Source organism: Paroedura picta, chromosome 9 (genome assembly GCF_049243985.1).
Source record: "Paroedura picta isolate Pp20150507F chromosome 9, Ppicta_v3.0, whole genome shotgun sequence".
Lineage (NCBI taxonomy): Eukaryota > Metazoa > Chordata > Lepidosauria > Squamata > Gekkonidae > Paroedura > Paroedura picta.
Window position 1 is genome coordinate 22,753,419 of NC_135377.1, and position 21,042 is coordinate 22,774,460.

The following is a 21,042-nucleotide window of genomic DNA, read 5'->3' on the forward strand; positions in this document are numbered from 1 at the left end:
TGCTAGAAAAGCAGAGCCAATTTAGGAAGAATCTCACTTCCTAAAATCAAATGTGCCTATTCTGTAATCAAGCTGAAAGTCAAGTCTGAAAGCTCATAGCAGGAGTCAGCTTTGCAGGGGACTGATTGACTTGCACCCTGTGGCTGTCATGAAGATTTAATGGGTGGAAATGAATGGATAAACATTGTTCATGTAGCATTTTTACAATTGAAAAGAATGGATAATCCACTTGAAGGGGCAACATGGTGGGTGGGTGATCCAGTGGTTTGTCGGTATTAATGTCTATTCTTTCCATTGAAAAGCAGGGCATAGTCTGAAATTGAAGGATTGGTCATGAGCTCTCTCTTGTCACCATTACAGGTCCAGCATGCAGAGGGGCAGTGGAAGTCTCAAGGCAGCCAGAGGAGCCAAGCTGCCTCACAAAATACTTCAGTGCTGTGTGGTGTAAGATCTCAAAGAAAAAACATAAGAAATGGGAAGGCGATGCTGTTCTTATTGTGAAGGGGAAATCCGTGATATTGAAAGACATGGAAGGCAACGACATTGGAAGAGGTAACCTCTGTTGACATGCATGGAGGATAAGCACCGGCCTCAAAACAATGCATTTTTGAATAGAATCAAGGTTTTGTATGAAATGTAGCCTGTACTGTAAAGCCCATCTACATTTTTAACAGTACCCTTGCTGGTGACTGGCTGAACAAAAGGGTCTCTGTCTGCTATTGATCGAGTTACTCAGGTCCTAGAGAAAAGAGAAGTCCTGCAGACAGGGAGACCAGGTCTCCTGCTTGGGCAGAATAACTCCCAACTGGGGGTGGGGGTGGGGAATGCCAAATGAAATGGGGGCAGTGATGGGTGTTGTGGCAATGACCTCTGGCAGAACCTGGGAGTGATGTGATTTTAACAAGTGATGTTCTGGCATTTGACCAAAACTATGTTGCTTCAGGACAATAACATCACTTCCAGTTCATGCCAGAAGTGATATTGTATCTTTGGCAAAAATAGCAAAAAGTTAGGTCCTGTCCCCGCAGTCTTGCACCACAATCTTTGCACACTACATGCAGAAGGACTTGGCAGAAGTAGTAGAGTCAAGTGACCAGAGAAGGAACAAATTCAAGGTAAGTAAATTGATCCTTAGGAAACGTGTAAAGTTCCAAACAATGGAGACTAGAAAAGCCAGTTAGAAAAGTCTTTATAGGAATGGGGAGAGAGAACATACCAAGGCACCAGAAGCTGCATTTGATTTGAAACTGTGAGCCAAATGTTGAAGCAACCAGCTACAAGAAATTTTAATGCCTCGATTGTTTGTTTTTTCCAACCCATCTGGCTGATTGCTTTCCCTGTATTTCTGATGGTTCTGCAGAGGGAATGCACAGAAAGCAGCTGTTTCCCAAAGATACACAAGTCAAAGTGAGAATGAACACGTGGGTCGTGGGCAAGCCTAGTAATGAAATCCTATGGATTCCTAAGGATTATTTTGTGTTGCTAGTTCTGTCTTATAAAGGTGTGACTGTAGGTAGAGCACACTCCGGACACTTTACATTCATTTCAACACCGAATCTGACTCCATCTCTTTCATGACACTTTCACTTGAACTCAGTGCAAATGGGTAGAAAGAAAGAAGTAACAGTATTGTAGACTTGAAAGTTTATTCATGGGAATGGGCTCACGTGCTTCTTCGAACCACCAGTTAAGATCTGCCTCATAAGCCCTGCTGCCTGTGCCTCTGCCTTCTTGGGTGAGGTAGATGGTAACCAGAGACAACAGGGCTTTTCCTGTAGTGGCACCTCACTTGTGGAATGACCTTCCTCTTGAGGCACGTCCAGCACCTATGTTGCCCTCTTTTAGCTGCCAGACTGAAATGTTTCGGTTCATTCAGGTTTATAATTAAGGGGTTGATCTTTTAAGGCTATTTTAATGTGATCACTGTTATTTTAAGGTCTGTTTGTATGGTCTGCATGTTTATGCTGGGCTGGGATTTTAATCCTGAATTTTAATGTTTTGGTTTTATTATTCTTGTCTTTTATGAGCTACCTCAAGCAGGGTCCTGGAAAGGTGGCATTAAAGCTTTCTAAATAAATAAATTCAAAGTTCCATACATTCAATGTACCACTTTTTTCATCAGCATAAACCAAACCAGAGGGCTAAACTGCTTGTTATACAAAGAGTCAGACAGTTGGACAGACACTGTTCCTCAGTGGGACAGGCTTCCTCGAGAGGTAGTGGGTTCTCCTTTGGAAGTTTTTAAGCAGCGTCTAGATAGCCATCTGACAGAAATGCTGATTCTGTGAACTTAGACAGATTGTAAGTGGGTGGGCAGAAGGGATTGTGCCCGTGCTTGGCTTTCGTGGCCCTTTCTTGCATGCCCAGGGAAATGCCAATTGCCACTTTGGGATTAGGAGGTGAATTTCCTCCTGACCAGTGGCCAGGGATTCTAGGTTGTTGTTTTTTTTTGTTGGGGGGAGGGGATCATCTGGGCATGGAATTGAGGTCACTGTGGTGGGCAGGTAGTTGTGAATTTCCTACATTCAGCAGGAGCTTGGACTAGATGACCCCGTAGATCCCTTCTAACTCTATGATTCTATGATTGATCTCCAGGTTTATTATTTTACATTAAGCACAGTCACAGGAGGGCTGCTTATTGGCATCTTTAGTTAATCCCATCCCCATCAAGTCACAGCTGATTTATGGTGCCCTTTCATGGGGGTTTCAAGTCTAGAGACGTTCAGAAGTGGCTTACCATTGTGCCTTCTTTTGCATAGCAACCCTGGACCCTAGCCTCCTATCGGAATACTAGCCAAGACCGACCCTGTTTAGCTTGCAAGATCTGATGAGATTGGCCTAGCTTGGGCTGCACAGGTGATTGTGCCAGCACTCAACTCCTTAGTGCTTTTACAGTGTAAATGTCTGGTCTCTGCCTTGAGAATTTTACTCTAAATCAGGGGTAGTCAAACTGGGGCCCTCCAGATGTCCATGGATTACAATTCCCATGATCCCCTGCTAGCAAATGCTGGCAGGGGATCATGGGAATTGTAGTCCATGGACATCTGGAGGGCCGCAGTCTGACTACCCCTGCTCTAAATTTTAACATAAGGGAAATAATAAAGGCAAAGGGAAAATGAGAACAGAAGTTGTATTCTTTTCTGTTATTGTTGTTCAGGCTCTCTTCAGCAATCAACACCTACCCACACATGTAATATAAAAATATAAAACTGGTGTCATCATACATTTTTCACTCCTCATAGGTGCTGGATACAAAGCCAAAGACCTGGAAAACCTTGATGAAGGTCAGACTCTCAAGATTGGAGGCAAGGAAATTGAAGTGCTGGGTGTCATTGAGGAAGAAGATTTCCAAAGTGGCAAATGTTTTCACTCTGGCGGGGAAGTTCTAGTGGATACGTTGAATTTCTCGCAATCTACTGTGAAGCCGTTCTGTAACCCCCTAAAAAATGTCAGCAAAACCAGCAATCAAGGAAATATGCTCAAAGGCTCCCAGAACTATAAACCTCGTCATGACCCATGTGCACCAAGTGAGCACTTTTAACGTTTCTTTGCTTAACTTGCGTCTACTTCTGTTTTAACCTCTGCTAAAGAAACTGAATGGGTAACCGAGATTTAAAAGGGTGTCTTCTTGTCCTTCACTTTTCAATGGATCAAATAGAACATTATTACTAGAGCAATACCAGCTAAATTTACATGATGTCACATGCTGGGTTTGGAAAAGCAAATCGCTAGCAACAAATAAACATTTTGCCGCTAGTGTAATTGGAAAAGATAACATTTTATTTGCCCCAGAAATCCTGCAGTAGCTCTTGGAAATATTCATTGCTTGAGCCAAGCTGTTCTCAAAGGAAATTCATTCAAATCAAGTAGTGCTGGGATAGATAATGTGGTGTAGTAGCTAGAATGTTTGACTAGGACTAGAAAGTGGATTTCAAACTCCTTCTCAACCATGAAGCTCACTGGGTGACTTCTAGCCAAGTCACTAACTTTTGATCTAACCTACCTCTCAGGGTTGTTGTGAAGGCATATACACCACATTGAACTGATGGGAGGTAGGACAGATTCCTAGATTATGGAAAGTTAATATTTTCAGTGGGGTGGGGATGGAAACATCCTGGAAATGTATGCAAACAAGCTGTAAGATGCTGCTGAGTGACTCTGAACAACATGTTGGGAAAGAAGTTGAGAATCCATCCCATCATCCAGGGAAAACTCAGCTCCAGTTAACCTTCACATGTGCATTTAACTGATCACATGTAACTGGTTTAGTGTTTAGCCACAGTTCTATTAAAAGAGGAAAACAAGAGAAGAAGAAGAAGAGTTGGTTCTTATATACCGTTTTTCTCCACCCAAAGGAGTCTCAAAGCGGCTTACATTCGCCTTCCCTTTCCTCTCCCCACAACAGACACCCTGTGAGGTGGCTGACACTGAGAGAGCCCTGATATCGGTCAGAGCAGTTTTATCAATGCTGTGGTGAGCCGTACTCCCCCACATGCTGCATGTGGGGGAGCGCAGAATCGAATCCAGCATGCCAGATTAGAAGTCTGCACTCCTAACCACTACACCAAACAGGCTCTCAGTTTGCACTTGAGCTAAAAAACATTGCCTGTATCATATAAACCTTATTATCCGGCATTTAATATTAAAACCAATAGTATAGTAAAAGTGATTTGGATAACATTGTAGTAGGTCCCCCAACATTACTTTGGTTTACTGAGTCCTGAAGCAAAACACAAAATATTTCATAGCTGTCAGTAGAATTTAGCAAACAGGAAATCAACCCCTCCCCCCCGATCAGAAGCTAAATAGCTTTTACTTGTTAAGCAATAATTTTGTATTCATAATACCTATGTTTGAAATTTAAGATTGCTTAGTTATGCCACGCCCAACCCTCAATCACCAGAAGATGTTCAATAAAGTGGATTGGTCTATTGTGGATGTGGTTGTAGATCCTCACGTTGTAAATCATCTTCGGCCGCACCAGCGGGAAGGAGTGATATTTCTTTATGAATGTGTGATGGGAATGAGGTAAGAGGGCGAGAATTTGACTTCAGTTATATACACTTTTTTTCACGGCTTAGTTATAAATTAATTTGAGAGTTTAAAAGTTGAAATTTACCCTGGCAGTACTCTACAGCAATGCATTTAAAAAAAATATATGCCTTTTTTTTCAAATCTTGAAATATTAGAGTCTAAGAGCTTCTCTGTACATGAAGGTTGCCATGAACCTCCGGGCAGCAAGGCCTCAGGTCTTTAGCTGGAACATTTCCCGGCTCTTGCCAATGGCAGTGTTATAGAATCATAGAATCATAGAGTTGGAAGGGGCCATACGGGCCATCTAGTCCAACCCCCTGCTCAACGCAGGATCAGCCCTAAGCATCCTAAAGCACCCAAGAAAAGTGTGTATCCAGCCTTTGCTTGAAGACTGCCAGTGAGGGGGAGCTCACCACCTCCTTAGGCAGCCTATTCCACTGCTGAACTACTCTGACTGTGAACATTTTTTTTCCTGATATCTAGCCTATATCGTTGTAGTAGGCACATTTATGTGGTAGGCACATTTCTTCTGTTGCTGCTGTTGCTGCTGTACATGAAGGGATGACATTGTCCGCTCACAATCATGAGGCAGGTATAAAGAACTTTCCAAAGCTCCAGGGAGGATATTGACATTTTATAGAGAACTCAGATTGGAATCAGATTCCCCAGCCTCTGGCCTGTGTAATAGCCATGTGTGAGATGTGGGTTCTCCTCAGTTCCTGGACAGGCATTATCCAGTGTGGATTAAGACTGTGGCATGTGTGGAGAAGGGGTTCTACCAGTCCTTGTACCTGTAATGGTTCTGGGGGTATGCTACTAAGCTTTCATGGGTGGGTTTCCCCAACAGATCAAATAGCACCCCCTGAAATCATTTCATGTCAGAAAAGTGATATGGGGGTGGGGGGTGGGGGAAGGCTGTAATACCTTGTTGACACGGTTGCTGTCCAGGTTGGACAGTTCTTGCCAGGAGACTGAGGAGAACCCTCAGCTGTGACTGTTACATATAAAAGTGGATGGGGGTCACTGAGCTCAGCCTGTGGCTTTCCATAATGGGTAAATCAGATGATACCATTTGAGGAAGCATCCCTGCAGTGGGCATCATGTGTAGTTCTGCTCTTTGTCCTTGTAATGGTCGGATGTTTTGCCGAAATCTGGAGAAGTCTGACAGAAATGAAGGCATGGCTGTAGTCTGTGCTGTGCAGGAATTCCACAAAGGTCCCTCCTGCTTCTAAGACCCAAGTTCCCCAGTCGCAGGTCTGAAGGCACATGATAGAGTAACCAGGCTGGTTTAACTGGTCTAGGTTGGGAGACCACCCAGAAACTCCATGGCTGTCAGCTGACACTTTATATTCCGTCACAGCCATTTTATAAGGGTTGCCTGGATGCAACTTCTGATTTTGTGTTTGTAACTGTATAGGTTGGGAATAAACTGGACAAAAGATGTTTACACCATTTCAGTAAGTTGCTGTTTGGCATCCAAGAGGCTAGCACTGTGCAGATCTCACTATAAATGTGGAGGCTCTGGAATAGGAGAACATTCCAACTTGTTTTCAGGTAGTTTGACAGGCTTGGTTGGGCAATTTTTAAAGATGATCTGTATGCGTATCGCTGCCCTGCCTAAATAACCAAAGGGCTGAAGATTTGGGGAAATTAGAAAGGCTCATCAAGATGCATTCAATGTTCAAGTGGTTTCACTGCAGAGTCAGCAGTTAAAAGTAAAAGTGCTTATGGAATTTTTGAAATCTATTTCTAATTTTCAGATTGGTGTTCTTAATTCCCCCCCCTGTTTTCTATTGTAATTAAAAACAAAAAAATTACACATCACTGGAGCCCACTTCCTCTGTTGCCCTACAGGCTTAGTCCCTTAGTCTATAATGAAATTGGTAATGATCAGTTGATTGAATGGCTGGCTTCCTCCTTTTACATCCATGCCCAGTTCTCTGAAGAAGCATCTCCACAGTCAGGGGTTCTTGCACAATCAAAAATGTTGATAAAAGCTGCTCTAAACAAATAAAATATGAAACGTGGTCTGAAAAATAGGAAGCACACTTGATTAAACATTTGTTGGTCAAGTCAGTCCTTTATTAGAGTCATAGACCAGCAAAATAATCAGGTTATGCTTAAAAATTGCCTTAAACAAAATAAATAGAAGTCTTAAAAAAGCAATCAAAATTTTGCTGAGTAAATGTTTACAAACACACGCTGATTGTGCTGTCCTAACTGCTGTTGACTGGCTCCCTAATCAACCTCCTTTTATGTGAATTCTGCTAGCATTTGATCATTCCTCAATACCAAATATGCTAATGAGAATGAGACATTTCCTTTGCTGCATTCCAAATATTCCCTGTCAATCTTCAGAAATTAGTACCTCGTCCTTTGATTACTACTTGTGTGTGTCCCCAAGGAAGAACTTTGAACCTGGTGACGATAATGGAATTAAGCATTTTCTTTACAGTTGATTTAGGCTTGAGTTTTCATTTTAAATTCCCTAACCTAAGAGCCACTCATAGAGATAAAATGAATTTGAAGCATATAGTTTATGAAGTTCCAGTGGAGGACATCTTCTTTCTACTACTATCCAAATTTTCCTAGGCTAGGCAGGTTACTGTTTTGGGTAAACTCAATACTGGTGAGCCTTTGACAGATCAGGAACTTGACATTTCAATTGGCTGGGTATAATTTTTCAGAAATAGGGTCATGGAATATTTATTTATTTGTTATTGAACACTTCCAGGTCTTCAGAAACAGCCTTAAACTCTACTAGAATCAAAAGGGGGTAATTTGACTCTTCTACTGCTTATGTGTATGTTTCAAAACTTATCAGTCAACAGGTAGGGTTATGATCCAGGTTGATGGAATAGGGCCAAGAGGAAATTCCACGAAATACATTTCGAAGAATTCTTTGAAGCACACCCCCAGAACATCTCCCCACAGATGAGAACGAAATGAGGATTTTCAAGGAGACTTAAAGCGTCTTGCTAAACCAGACCCAAAGTTTCATGTAATTCAGTATCTCATTTGTGTCCAGAGGCAAACCTGGATAGAGTCTGTGAGCCTGCAGCCAGCATGCACGTACTGCTTTGATATTTTCCTCCAGTTTGAGTCTCTTCCTCTAGTCAAAATGCTGATCATTTTGTGCAGGTTGCAGCAGGGCCTGTCACCACAACCGTAATCCCCTCACCTTCCATTCATTGGTTCACCTACTAAGCAGACGGTCCAAATTAGTCTGTAGAACTATTTTGGCCAGATGGCACTGCACTGATATTGGTAAATGTGAGTCTTTCTTTTTAACCTTTGTACCTTTTCCTGCATTTATCCCATTACCTTTGATGAGGTTTACCTCATTGGTTTTGCAGGAAATATGAGTATTTGTAAACCTAAGTGGATTTATATATATAATTTTAACACTATGGCGGTCAGATATTTGTTTCTTTAAGACGTGTGAAAATATAATTATCACTTTGTAGAGTGAATGGTAGATTTGGAGCTATTCTCGCCGATGAAATGGGCTTAGGAAAAACGCTGCAGTGTATTTCGCTCATCTGGACTCTCCTTCGTCAAGGGCCATATGGATGCAAGCCTATAATAAAACAAGTCCTGGTCGTCACTCCAGGGAGCCTGGTGAAGAACTGGGGGAAAGAATTTCAAAAGTGGTTGGGAAACGAAAGAATCAAGGTGTTTTTGGTTGATCAGGTGAGATACTGAGGGATGATGTTCACATTCTGCCAAAGAGATTTCCTTTGATATTTGGTGCATTGTAGTTTTATTCTTATCTTTTGACACCCTTGACAACTTAAAAAAAAGTTCTAGCCCAGTTTGTTAGCAGCTTTGGCTTTACCATTTGTTCTTATTGTCCTGGGCATTTCTTTTTTGCTATATCAACATGTGGGTTAATACAGTCTGGACATATCCCTCTATGACTAGCCAAACCCTGTTTACTCCAAGATATTATCAGTGAGATTACAATAAAGTTAATGGAACTACTCCAGGACTACTCCAAAAGCACAACAACTGGGTTTTGTATTTCAAATTTTGGTTCGGATTGTATGCAGGAGATGAAAGCACTCTGACTATTCCTGAGGAATAAGGAGCTTCTAAACCTTTGCAAATCAGGATTTTGAGATTTAGGTCCCCTTCACCACTACCACCACCACTTCATGACTAATACGGCTTAGGGAAGGGGTATGAGAATGGGCACAGGTGCAGGAGTTGTGCTTCCTGCTGTAGTCCTGCTTCTGTCCATTCTCTTAGTCTCCTCCCAAAATATTGATGGGTTACTTCAGTCAGTGGAAGAAGGGAGGAAAGTAAAATTGCAATAGTGCCCCTGCTGGGAAGAACTTACAGAATACATAGCATATTTGGCCTCTATTATGTGCAGTGTAGAGCCTCTTGTGGCGCAGAGTGGTAAGGCAGCCGTCTGGAAGCTTTGCCCATGAGGCTGGGAGTTCAATCCCAGCAGCCGGCTCAAGGTTGACTCAGCCTTCCATCCTTCCGAGGTCGGTAAAATGAGTACCCAGCTTGCTGGGGGGTAAACGGTAATGACTGGGGAAGGCACTGGCAAACCACCCCGTATTGAGTCTGCCATGAAAACGCTAGAGGGCGTCACCCCAAGGGTCAGACATGACTCGGTGCTTGCACAGGGGATACCTTTACCTTTTATGTGCAGTGTATGTGAATGTCTATAAGAGTGGACATATCTGTGTGTGTTCTCACACGTCTCTATGCATGCATACACAGTGTGCTCAACTGCCCCACCCTACATGTGCCACAAAGTTTGATAGTTCTCCTTATTATGTTTAGGACCACAAGGTGGAAGAGTTCAACAGTTCCCCTCTTTATCCGGTCCTGGTCATTAGTTATGAGATGCTTCTGCGCTCCTTGGACCAAATTCAGAAGACAGAGTTTGGCCTCGTAATCTGTGATGAGGGGCACCGTTTGAAAAACACCTCAATTAAGACCACCACTGCCATTACCAGCCTACCTTGTGAAAGAAGAATTATTCTTACAGGTGAATTTTTGAGGCTGAGATAAGTCTGTAGCAATTTTCACTCTCTTGATTCTGCTAATCCTTTTTCCCATTGCTTTTGCTCTGCCCCATAAAATGTTCGTTGATATTGAATTACTCTTCCTTGGATATCAGAGGGGAAACATAGCCTATTTAGGCCTTTGCTGCACCTGTAGAATGTTGATGATATGCTGCCATACATCCATTGTCCTGCCAGTGCTGGTAGCTCTGTCGGCCTTGGAGGAATGCCTGAATAACTCTGACTGTTGGGTATGCCAGAGCTATTTCCTATGCAATCCAAGGAAGAATAACATGCAGCTGATAAAGTGGATCATGACTAGTGAAATTTATTATTTTAGGGAGGGGTCAGAGGTCATGGCTACATAATAGAGCTTTGTATGCCGAAGGTCCTGGAGTCCATCCTTGGCATTTCCTATTTCCTATTTCCTTTTCCTATTTTATCCTGGCCTGTTTGTGTTGTAGGTTTTCTTTTCCAGGCCCACCTCCAGTTTTTTTTTCCTAGCTTTTTATTTAGATGCTGGCTTTAATACAAGACTGTCCTGGACAGTCTGCCACTGGGTCACTGCCTTCCCAGGAGATGTGATATATGACCCGTTGAGTGGGAGGTTGTTTAAAATGAATGAACTAGCAAGCCTGAAATCAGGCATAGGTTAGCTACCCCAGTTGTTTAGACACGGTTCGTAGCATTGGAGTATGGCTTTTTCGTGACACATGTTTAATGATGAATTTATTTGACAGACAAAGTCTGCTTGGAAAAGTTGTCAGGCTTTTCTGAATGGCTATTGATGCGTTCAGATTTTGTGATTATCTTGTGTTGCAACAAATAAAAAATAACCTAATTCAGAAAAGGGTACTTTTGCCAGAGGATGTAAATTCATACTAGATTATCTTTATGTTTTTTAAGGTACTCCAGTACAAAATGACCTGCAAGAATTCTATGCATTAATAGACTTTGTAAATCCTGGAATTCTTGGACCATTGTCTGGATACAGAAAAGTATACGAGGAGCCTATTCTCCGATCAAGAGAGCCTTCGGCAACGACGGTATAATGTCATCACTAAAATCTGACGTGGCATGTTCTGCCACGCAGGACATGAGTTTTTAAGCTGTGCAGGGCTTGTCATTTCCAGATGCAGATTCTAAATTTCATTAATGCTATTTCCTGCCACTGTCTTAAGAACTGGGAACTAACCAGATTATTGAATGGCAAAAATGTCATGTTTCTGTCCAATTCTGAAGAATGAAGCTGAATATACTGTTATATAAATTGAGAAATGCCTTGAAGTGGAAAAAAATCCATTAGTTAGGAATGTCAAGTCTACATTTGTATTTTACGGATAGCCTTGTATAAGTCACTTTATCTTCATTCTTCCCATACCCCAAACCTATGTACCAGATATAAATAAGTTACACTGAACACTGCCATATAGATCTTAAGGATTAGTAAGTGCTGACTAGCTGCTTCTGTGCGTGTTTTTGTGTTTGTAAACCCAAAAAGCTTTGAGGATAGTGGTTGGATGCAACAACCCACTCACAGGACGGAATGTGAAATAGGACTGAGGAGGCAAAGTGAGGGTCTAGAGCAGGAAAAACATCTACTGTATGGATCAAGTGCTCCACTCAAAATCAGCAGAATTCACTATGCCTCTTAGAAGTGCCCTTCCATCTTCAGAACTTTGTGGATGCATACCAGCTGGATTTTCAAAATAATTCGGCACAAATGGTTCTGTCCACCTTTAACTCTTCTGTGATGGTTGCCACAAGCTGACAGTAGCTACAAAATGCATTTCATTGATTTGGGGCATGTGTGTGTGTGTGTGTGTGTGTGTGTGTATGAGAGAAGACCCTCTATGTACAACATTACCCTCAGAGGGTCTTTGTCTCTGAGAATGGACCACCCGCTCTCAGGAATACAGGACTAATTTTGTGTAGACTGCAACAGTGTTCTCAGACATTCCATAGGAGTACATGACTCCTATTCCTTTTGCACATGGAAAAGGAAAGACACACCACTGGGGTAGGGCCAAAACATGCTTCTTGTCCCTGGTGATCCAAGTATCTTAACTAGTTTGCATTTCTCCCTCATTGTTGCGAAGTGAATTAACAAAACTAGCTTTTAGAGAGGGAGAGGAAGAAAGATGTAGCACATTTCATTTGCACCTGCTTGCATGGCCTAATTTGACCCCTTGTTCTCCAGGAGGAAATTGAACTAGGTGAGAGAAGGGCAGCAGAGCTCACCCGCCTGACTGGACTCTTCATTCTCAGAAGAACCCAAGGGACCGTTGACAAATTTCTCCCTCCTAAGGAGGAAAGCATTCTTTTCTGCCGTCCAACAGCCCTGCAGCTTGAGCTCTATCGGAGGCTGCTACGTTCTCAGGCGGTCAGATCTTGCCTACAAGGGACTCTAGAGAACAGCTCCCAATTAATATGTATTGGAGCCCTGAAAAAACTTTGCAACCACCCCTGGCTTCTCTTCAAAACAATGAAGGTTTGTATTTATTGGTCCTTTGAAGATTTATAGACAATGTTTTGGGAAAGGAATGTTATGCTTTCTAATTCCACCCCCCCCACACACACACACACACAATCCAGATCAGTTAAGTCCTTCCAAATCCATGTTATTCTGCAGCAGCCATCATAACCAAATAGCCAAAGGGATCTATGTAAAAACTCTTGACTGCAATCAGCAGTATAACAGTATAAATGACCACAGAAATACATAGAACATGCCATGTTGTGCAGTAAATATACTGAAGAGTATATATAAATATAATCATGGCAGTGCAATAAGTATATTGTAGAGCAAATGGCATATGGAAGAATGGATATGCATATATTGAATGTAACTGACAAGTCCCCCAGGCTCTTGACACATTTTACACAGGTAACTCCCTCAGATACCCATGCTCAATCATTTGTCTTTCCATCTTATGAAGAGAGTATTAGTGATATTCACTTTAGACATGTGATCAAACTGGATTCAAGGTTTGAGGCATCCATCCAGTAGTTTTCTTTGACAAAGAATGAAAGCCAGTGTAACAATACAGTCTTGTGGGACAGAAGCTTTTATGAGCTTTTTTTTGGGGGGGGGGGGGGTATTACGGTAGCTGGTAAGTTGGAGAAAAAAATGTCCTGCCCCTTTGACAGAGGTTAATGGAACATTATCAGGTGCTGTGCTATGAAAAGCTTCAGCTGCCTTTTTCTACCCACTGGGCCTTTGTTAAGGGGACAAGACATTTTTTTCTCTAGGTTGTCGCCAACCCTTTGTTGGATCCAAGAAATGACTAAAGAACGGAGCGGCACCGTTTGAAAGCTTCAGGAAGCTCAGCTTTGGGAATGGTTCAAATGTCCGTCCTTGGTGTTGCCCTTTCACCCCTACTCCCTCCCACCTCTGTTTCTTCTCAGAGTCTTGAATAAAAGACACCCTGAAATGTCACTACTAGTTTATCATGTCCTTTACAAAGGAGTGTCTTCTCACTGTGTTATACTGTCAGTCTCCCGTATGGTACTTGAGGGAGCCATGATACTCTCCAGTGTGGTTTCTGCCACCCTTCCTCTCTCAGATCATCTCTTCTCCAAAGTAAGATGACCAGATTTTAACATTGGTAAAGCGGGAAATCATTGATGGGGGGGGGGGGGGTCCTTGATAAAAAATTAGGTCTATATGGAGCAGCAAAAAGTTTCATAGAACACATAGAACGCAAAAATAGTATTGTAATATATATATTTTAAATTTCAACATAAGTACAATTTGCCAGGTACCCCCAGATGTCCCTCCAAAAGTGGGACAATCTAGTCACCTCACTCCAAAGCCAATAGCCTGTTCAGGCTCCCCCCCTCCCACTTCACGAGCAGGAGCTGCTTCCAGAAATTACTACTTCTTTGTCTGTAGGGAGCCCTCTTTTAGAAATAGCTCCTTCCATTATAGGAGGATGTTTGTCCTGGAAAGCTGAAATCAGGCCCTAAGAGTTCATGGCTCCTGGCACTGTCATCCAGGGGTTTACGCTCCCTGAATGTAGACGTTTCTTTTAGTCACCATGGCTGGTAGCCATTGATGGACCAACCCTTGATAAAATTGTCTAAGCCTCCCTTAAAGGCAAAGAATGTCTGTCCTTTATATTGTTTGCAATTGAAGAAATGTTGTGAGTGCACCAAGCTGCATTGGTCTGTCAAGATCAGCACTGTCTCAACTGGCAGTGCCCCCCCCCCAGGGTCTCAGGAAATGGTTTTCCATATCACCTACCACCAGCTCCTTTTAACTGGTGATGCTCTGTTACTGAGTCAACCTTTCTTTCTCACTGATTTTCCTGTCAAGGAGCCCTTGCATATGAAGTGATTTACGTGGACTCAGACCATTGCTCCATATGAGTTAGGTTTCGGTTTGGGGTTGTTCCAAGCCCCTGATCCCTGCGATCCTTGGCTGTAGATACCAGATGCCAACTCTTTGTTTTATTTCTCAGTTGGTACATAATGGCAAAATTTGGTTTGCTATAATATATTACTTTGCCCTGTGTACAGGACAGGAAGGATGGAGTTCATTTGAACAAGTCTGAAGTTCATTTTTAAGTTTGCCCAGATATCTTAGCCATGCCTTTGTGCCTTGCTCTTTCTCCATTACTGCCAGAAAGGGGCACACCTGTTGACTTTTGTCCATCATCCAGCTATTTAAAGGCAAGGACCCTCCCTTTGAATCTGCATTTGGTTGGTTGGTTTTATATTAGAGACTGAGACTTTATTTTCACCTGATTTTAGAACATGGGTTGCTATAGGGTGGTGCCTAAACTGCCTCACAGAAATACAAATGCCAGTGTAAGACACCTTCAAGTGGTTCTTTCCTTAAACCTTTTGCTGTGTTCATAGTTTCTGTCTGTATTGCTATTCTCAAGGCAGGCTTGGTTAAATCATTTACAGCTCCTAGGCATATTTTTAGGAAAGGCTTATGGCTATTGCATTTTGCACCTTTTAAAATTTTAATATGAGCCACCCAACTTTTCCAAAACCCTTGCTTTTAATAGGAGAAAGAATGTAACCCAAGTTGTGATGAACAAGAAAAACTGAATCTCTATGAGGGTCTGCTGGACATTTTTTCTCAAGAATATCCCCTGGCATCTTTCTTGGAGACAGACTCAGGAAAATTGCAGGTGCTGACACAGCTGTTGGCTGCCATTCGCGAACAAAGCCCTTCAGAAAGGTAGGAGAGAGATTTTCTCAGCTTCCCTGGAAATGCGTCTGACTCTTTAGGCTTGAGACAACTTCCTTTCAGCTTATCATTCAGGCATTCCTGAGTGCCAGTGTCCAGGTTGCATGGCAGAGGAGGGATGAATCTATTCTGTGTTTGGAAACATTGGGGAAGCAACGTGCCCAAGCACAGGGACAGTTACGATTTGTGCGTGCAGTTCACTTGTGTTTAGACACTGCACTCATGTGAGGTGACTACATTGTACATGGGGCCAACATCTACAGTTATGCCCTTTGGGTAGAAACCAGCCTAGGCAAAGAGCAAGGCCAATGTACTTGGTTGCAAGGAGAGGGCTAGACAAGCTTCTGGTTTATAGACAAGCTTCTGGTATACATGGCAACAGTCACCAGATCAGTCACAATCTTCTGGTCTAATCCTGTCCATGGGGCTATTCACTCTGTGCCCTATAGTAAAGGTCAACAACGTTATAGTCCATTCTTGTTTAAAAACAGTTCTTGTATTCTCTTTAGTTTTAAAGTTGAATGAGTTTTTATATATATAAAAGGGTAGGTGATTGCCAGATGTTTTGTGACTCCTTTTGGTAGTAAGAAACAGGGCACAAACAATCAGATCCTCTTCTTCATCAGTCAGTTGTTTCTCTTGATGAAACTTGCTTGGAAAGCAGAGATGTAATGTTGTGCAGCTTCTTTGTGTTGGTGGTGGTGGTGATGGTGATGGTGATTGTACCACAAGTTGATTTTTCAGTGTAGATTTGGCCAACTCCAGGCACACCTCTTGATGCACTTTAGAGGGATAGTAAACATGGTGGACCCTCATCCACCAGTAACAAGTCATTTGTATTCTGGTTTGATAGAGTCGTTGTGGTATCGAATTACACCCAGATGCTAAATGTGTTGCAAGAGGTTTGCAAATGTCACGGATATTCCTACACAAGACTTGATGGCAACACTCCTGTCTCCCAGCGACAACAGATCGTTGATAGTTTTAATAGCAAATTTTGTCCAGCATTTGTCTTTCTGCTGAGTTCGAAGGCAGGTGGTGTGGGCCTGAACCTTGTTGGAGCATCCCATCTAATTCTATATGATATTGACTGGAATCCAGCCACTGATATTCAGGTATGTTCCAAATGCTTATCTGGACAGAAATGCCTTTTGTATAAGCCAGTGGTCCCCAACCTTTTTATCACCAGGGACCAGTCAACACTTGACAATTTTACTGAGGCCCGGGGGGGGGGGGGGTAGTGTTTTGTCGAGGAATGTTGCTGCCTGAGCCCCTGCTCGACTTGCTTTCCTGCTGGTGCCCCTGACTTCCCGCTGCCCGCTGGGGAGCACTGCCAGCAGCAGCTGAACAGTGCCATGCTGAGGGGGAGCCCCAGGCATGGCAGAGAGCACCAAAGGTGAGCCAGTGGCAGGGCAGCCCCCGAGGCAGCAGCTGGGGAGGAGGATGAGGAGGAGCCGCAGCCTGGTACCAACTGATACACGGACCGCTACTGGTCCCCGGACCGGGGGTTGGGAACCACTGGTATAAGCCATCCTTAATGTGCAGCAGTGATGCCTTAACATTACCAATCCTTTTTCAAAGCTCTGTTCTGGTCTGAGGTTCCCATTTGACATGCAGGTTTTTGTCATGGGTAAGCTGCATGCTGTGCTCAAGATTAATACACTTGCATCTAGCTTGCTCTGTTGCAAGAGTTCTCTTATATGCTTCAATGAAATTGCAAATATGATGCTCAGTTTCTACTTTAAAGAGGCAACAGCTGTTCAAAGGGAGTTTTTGAAGAACAAGTGCATTATACTGGATGAAATGGCCAACTGTGGTTTGCCTCCAAACATGGAGAGTGGGAGGGAATCCTGATACACAATGGGAGGATGGAGCATGCAAGCACAAGGCTCAGACTGTCAGGTTGGCTATCATATCTCTTCAGATCAGGTGTCCCCATCTTCTGAGTGTGTGGGCACCTTTGGAATTCTGACACTGATTGATGGGCACAGCCACAAAATGGCTGCCAGAGGAGTCAATGCCGATGGCAAAATGGCTGCCCTGGAAGGCGGACTCAGCAACAAATATCAGGGTTATGCAGAGTCTTAATAGGTTGCCTTTTACAAATGAAAATCATGTTTAGAAGTATTTTTTCACACATATACGGTCTGCCTTCAGTCACATAGTAAACATCCTGGTGCTGTGATGGTAGTTGCTGCCGAAGCAATTTTTAAAAATCTGCATAGCCAATCAGAAGTCAAGAAAGCTGTCAATGGGCTCATGGCATCCACAGGGACCACAGGCTATGTTGTATCTTAAATTGCTTTTTTAAAGCCACTTTAGTTTCATAATATAAACTAAGAGAAATACATTTGAACCTTGCCACATTTCACAAAGCTCATAGTGTTAGTGTATGACCAGGGCCTCTGCAGCTGCTTCACCATGCATCAGGTTTGATACTAGGCAGAGTTAGAGGATGTCCTGACACTGAAATGCTGCTTGCAGAGTTCTTTGTGCTGTTTGGGTTCTCCCTCTCTCTCTCTCTTGTAAGATCTAAACACCTAGGCAGCCTGATTAGCAGAAACCATTCTTAGTTACAATATGTATATGTTGAGAACTATGCATGTGAATGCCATAGTTTCAAGTTAACACCAATAAAAAACACAGGTGAATCCAGCTACTTGAGAATTTCTGCTTTCGTTTTTAAACAAGGGAAAATTTCTGTTCCCTTATAGTTGCAAAGATGTTTCTTTCTGGGCCTACTTCAAAGTGCTGGTCTTAACCTCCTAAAAGCCTTCAGCAGCACTGCCCAGAATAGAAGGGGGTGTGGATTGCCAATCCCTAGATTATGTACAAATGGTGTGGGCATTTCTACAGTGGTGGTTTGAAGCTACAGGAATTGCTGAATAAGACTCCTGTGGTAGCTTCAGGGCTGCCCATAGCACCTCTCCCCTTCCCATAGCAGAATAAATGAAGCAAAGTAGCACAGGTTATGCTAAGTAGCCTAATTTATTCAGGTTATAGAATTCAACTTTCTTGGTGCAGAATCATTTTGTCCTTGTTCACAGCCAACATACATCTGCACATTCAGTAGCTTTCAAAGATCTTTACTTGTCTTACTGTCTTTCAGGCAATGGCCAGAGTTTGGAGAGATGGACAGAGGCATACAGTACACATCTACAGACTTCTTACCACAGGTCTACCATGTTATAATTATAAATGTTACTCAGATTTGATAAGAACAAGATGCAGGCTGGAAGGAACTAAACAGAAAAGTGTCCTTATGATCATTAATGCACTGGGAACTTCATTGCCCTAGCTCCCATGCAGGAGCACAAACCAGGGGCAGGTGAGGCGCACTGGGCCAAATACTCCTCCGTGTAGGTGAGGAAGAGGGGGGCAACCTGACACAATTAAAACGCCAGCCTGGAGCCTGGCATGAAACCTCCAGTGCGTAAATGGTCTGTATCTGGCTATAACAGAACGTTGGATCAAGGTTTCCTTATCTGAGTTAATGTGCATGCTTTCAATGCAGGTACAATTGAAGAGAAAATCTATCAAAGGCAGATCAGCAAGCAAGGTCTCTCCGGGGCGGTTGTAGACATTTCCAAGGGCTCCAGTCACATCCGTTTTTCCGCTGAAGAACTTAGAAACCTCTTTATATTGCATGAAGATTCCCAGTGTGTAACCCATGATCTGCTGGAATGTAAATGCATGGGAAAGAAAGGCGATCAAGGTGAGGGTTTGTTGGTTTTTTCATTTTGGGGTCCTTTCAAACATGATACACAATTCTTATCAAATTGGCTGAGAGAGTTGGAGCAAGTGGAGCAATTTTTCTCTATCTTGTTCTTCCAGAACGGCTGCATAAAAGTCCCTTTCAAGTATGCGAAGGAAGCCTCTCTCACTGCTTACTTAGTCACACACACCCCTGTCTTGAGCAGTTGGGGACAAACTCAGGACTTTCACATTGCCTTACATCAGCCTTTCTGAATCTCTATATTGCTCTTGGTTCAAAATTGTACCAGGTTTTTGTTTTGGTTGAGTTTCTGTTGATTTTTCCTCATTGGCTTCTTCTGGGTTGATATTTTGCCAGGACTTCCAGAAGAGCTGTCTTTACAGGAAGACTGTCAGCTTGACCTAAGCAATGGGAAACGCAGCTCCCAAAAAACCCTGTCTATGTCACAGCTGATGCAGTGGAAACACTTGTCCGGGGAGCACGAGGACCTACCCAGTCCCTTCCTCACAAGAATAAAAGGAAAGATTACATTCATCTTCCAAAATGTGACCAAGTGAGAGATGCCACCTGAAACCGGCAAGTTAGTGCTTCCATTGTCACAGTGTGCTCTTGGTCATCAGGATGTAGATCTGTTTTCAAGCAATGCGGAATGATAGCATTGCCAGGAATTGTTAAGAACATTTAATAAGGTTCATGTTTTTTTTTTTAAATTCCTAAATAAATTATGATTAGGAGAATAAAAATCTTGTTTTGCCTTTGAGGCTGACCCCTTTCAAGAGTGTCCTTTCCCTTGTAACCCAAAGGGCTTTCCATATAATAATGTGAACCGTTGTGTTACCTGTGAAGGCGAAAGTGCAGTCATACCAGTGTGATTGTCATGTACAGGGCTCTGCATGTCTCTTAGGCATCTGTTTGGATATTGCCAAATGTCATCACTCTCTGTCCTGTTTGTGAAAGGTGGTCTTGTTAATTTTTAAAAAATGTTTCAGTGTGACAGTGTTTTATGACAGTATTTCATCAGTACTGAGAAACAGGCTCATTCTGCCCTCAGGTTTCTCCCAAGCCCTGATCTTTCTGTGTCTGCCCTCTCCACTCAGCCAGAGGAAGAGGAAGTGGAAACCTCAAGAATAGGCTAGTTAGAGATCTGTGGGGTGGGGGATTGATAGAAATTGGAACAACCTGGGATATGAAGACCAGCATTTATTTAACCCCCCCCCCAAAAAAAAACACAATATAATGGGGTGTATACTTATTCTGTGTGTATGCAAGAATTTTTTTTTATGTTTTAATTTTAAAAAGTGTCCTGTTAAATGAAGCTTTTGCCTGGTTGGAAGCTACTATCATAGTTATACATATTCTTCTCCTCTGACATTTGTTGGCTTTGCCTCTCAAGACAGTCATTTGATGGTGGTGCCCATTGCTCTGTGTCAGAATTCTCAAGGTGTCTCAAAAAGATTGGAGACGCCTGAGTTTTATGGTGCATATGTCCCACAACTGCATGTGGAAGGTGCAGACAATCTCCTAGATACACTTGGGCTTGGATCCAAAACTTTGATGCTTATGGAAGGCACTTTCACCTGCAGAAGGGGGAACTTTCTGCCGTTTCCCCTTCCCACATCTTGCATTGGACACCATTTTAGCTGTGGGGAAAGTTTTCTCTTAATTTAGAACAGTTTAGTTGACACCTGCACAGGATCTCCTCCATCCCTTTACCCCTGAAAGAATGCAGTGTGGAATGGAATTAGGGGTGTGTTTGATCTATAGAAAAAGTTAAACAGCTACTTTATATCAGTTCTCTATGAAAACATGAAAAGGTTTTGGCACATTATGTTGCCATTGCTCAAACCAAAGAGGTAGTGCTCAGCTGAGATTGCTTCTGTGTATTATCTATAATTCTTGGCTCTCAAAAGACTGAAGCAATTTTGCGCTTCCCCAGAGCAACCAGATGGTGGCAGCAGAAGAGCATAGGATGCAAGCTGGCTGGAGCAAAAATGCCCAGAACTTGCAACAAACTTTTCAAAGCTGTCTGACTTTAAAACTATTTTTGCATGCTGTATCATCCATTC

The 21,042-nt window shown here is 42.8% G+C and overlaps 1 protein-coding gene across 6 annotated transcripts in view; it reads left to right on the forward strand.

Moving 5' to 3' along the window:
- RAD54B (RAD54 homolog B) overlaps positions 1-19,736 on the forward strand; it is a 46,640-nt gene extending 26,904 nt beyond the window's left edge. For all 6 annotated transcript variants that reach the window (XM_077351883.1, XM_077351884.1, XM_077351882.1 and 3 more), the window contains 12 exons: positions 361-552; positions 3,243-3,527; positions 4,866-5,028; positions 8,502-8,727; positions 9,835-10,042; positions 10,965-11,104; positions 12,259-12,549; positions 15,077-15,252; positions 16,115-16,376; positions 18,371-18,437; positions 18,776-18,976; positions 19,334-19,736. In XM_077351883.1, the coding sequence (XP_077207998.1) occupies positions 361-552; positions 3,243-3,527; positions 4,866-5,028; positions 8,502-8,727; positions 9,835-10,042; positions 10,965-11,104; positions 12,259-12,549; positions 15,077-15,252; positions 16,115-16,376; positions 18,371-18,437; positions 18,776-18,976; positions 19,334-19,533 (2,411 nt within the window). In that variant the 3' untranslated portion in view covers positions 19,534-19,736. The remainder of the gene's footprint in view (positions 1-360; positions 553-3,242; positions 3,528-4,865; positions 5,029-8,501; positions 8,728-9,834; positions 10,043-10,964; positions 11,105-12,258; positions 12,550-15,076; positions 15,253-16,114; positions 16,377-18,370; positions 18,438-18,775; positions 18,977-19,333) is intronic.
- Positions 19,737-21,042: the final 1,306 nt, after the last annotated feature.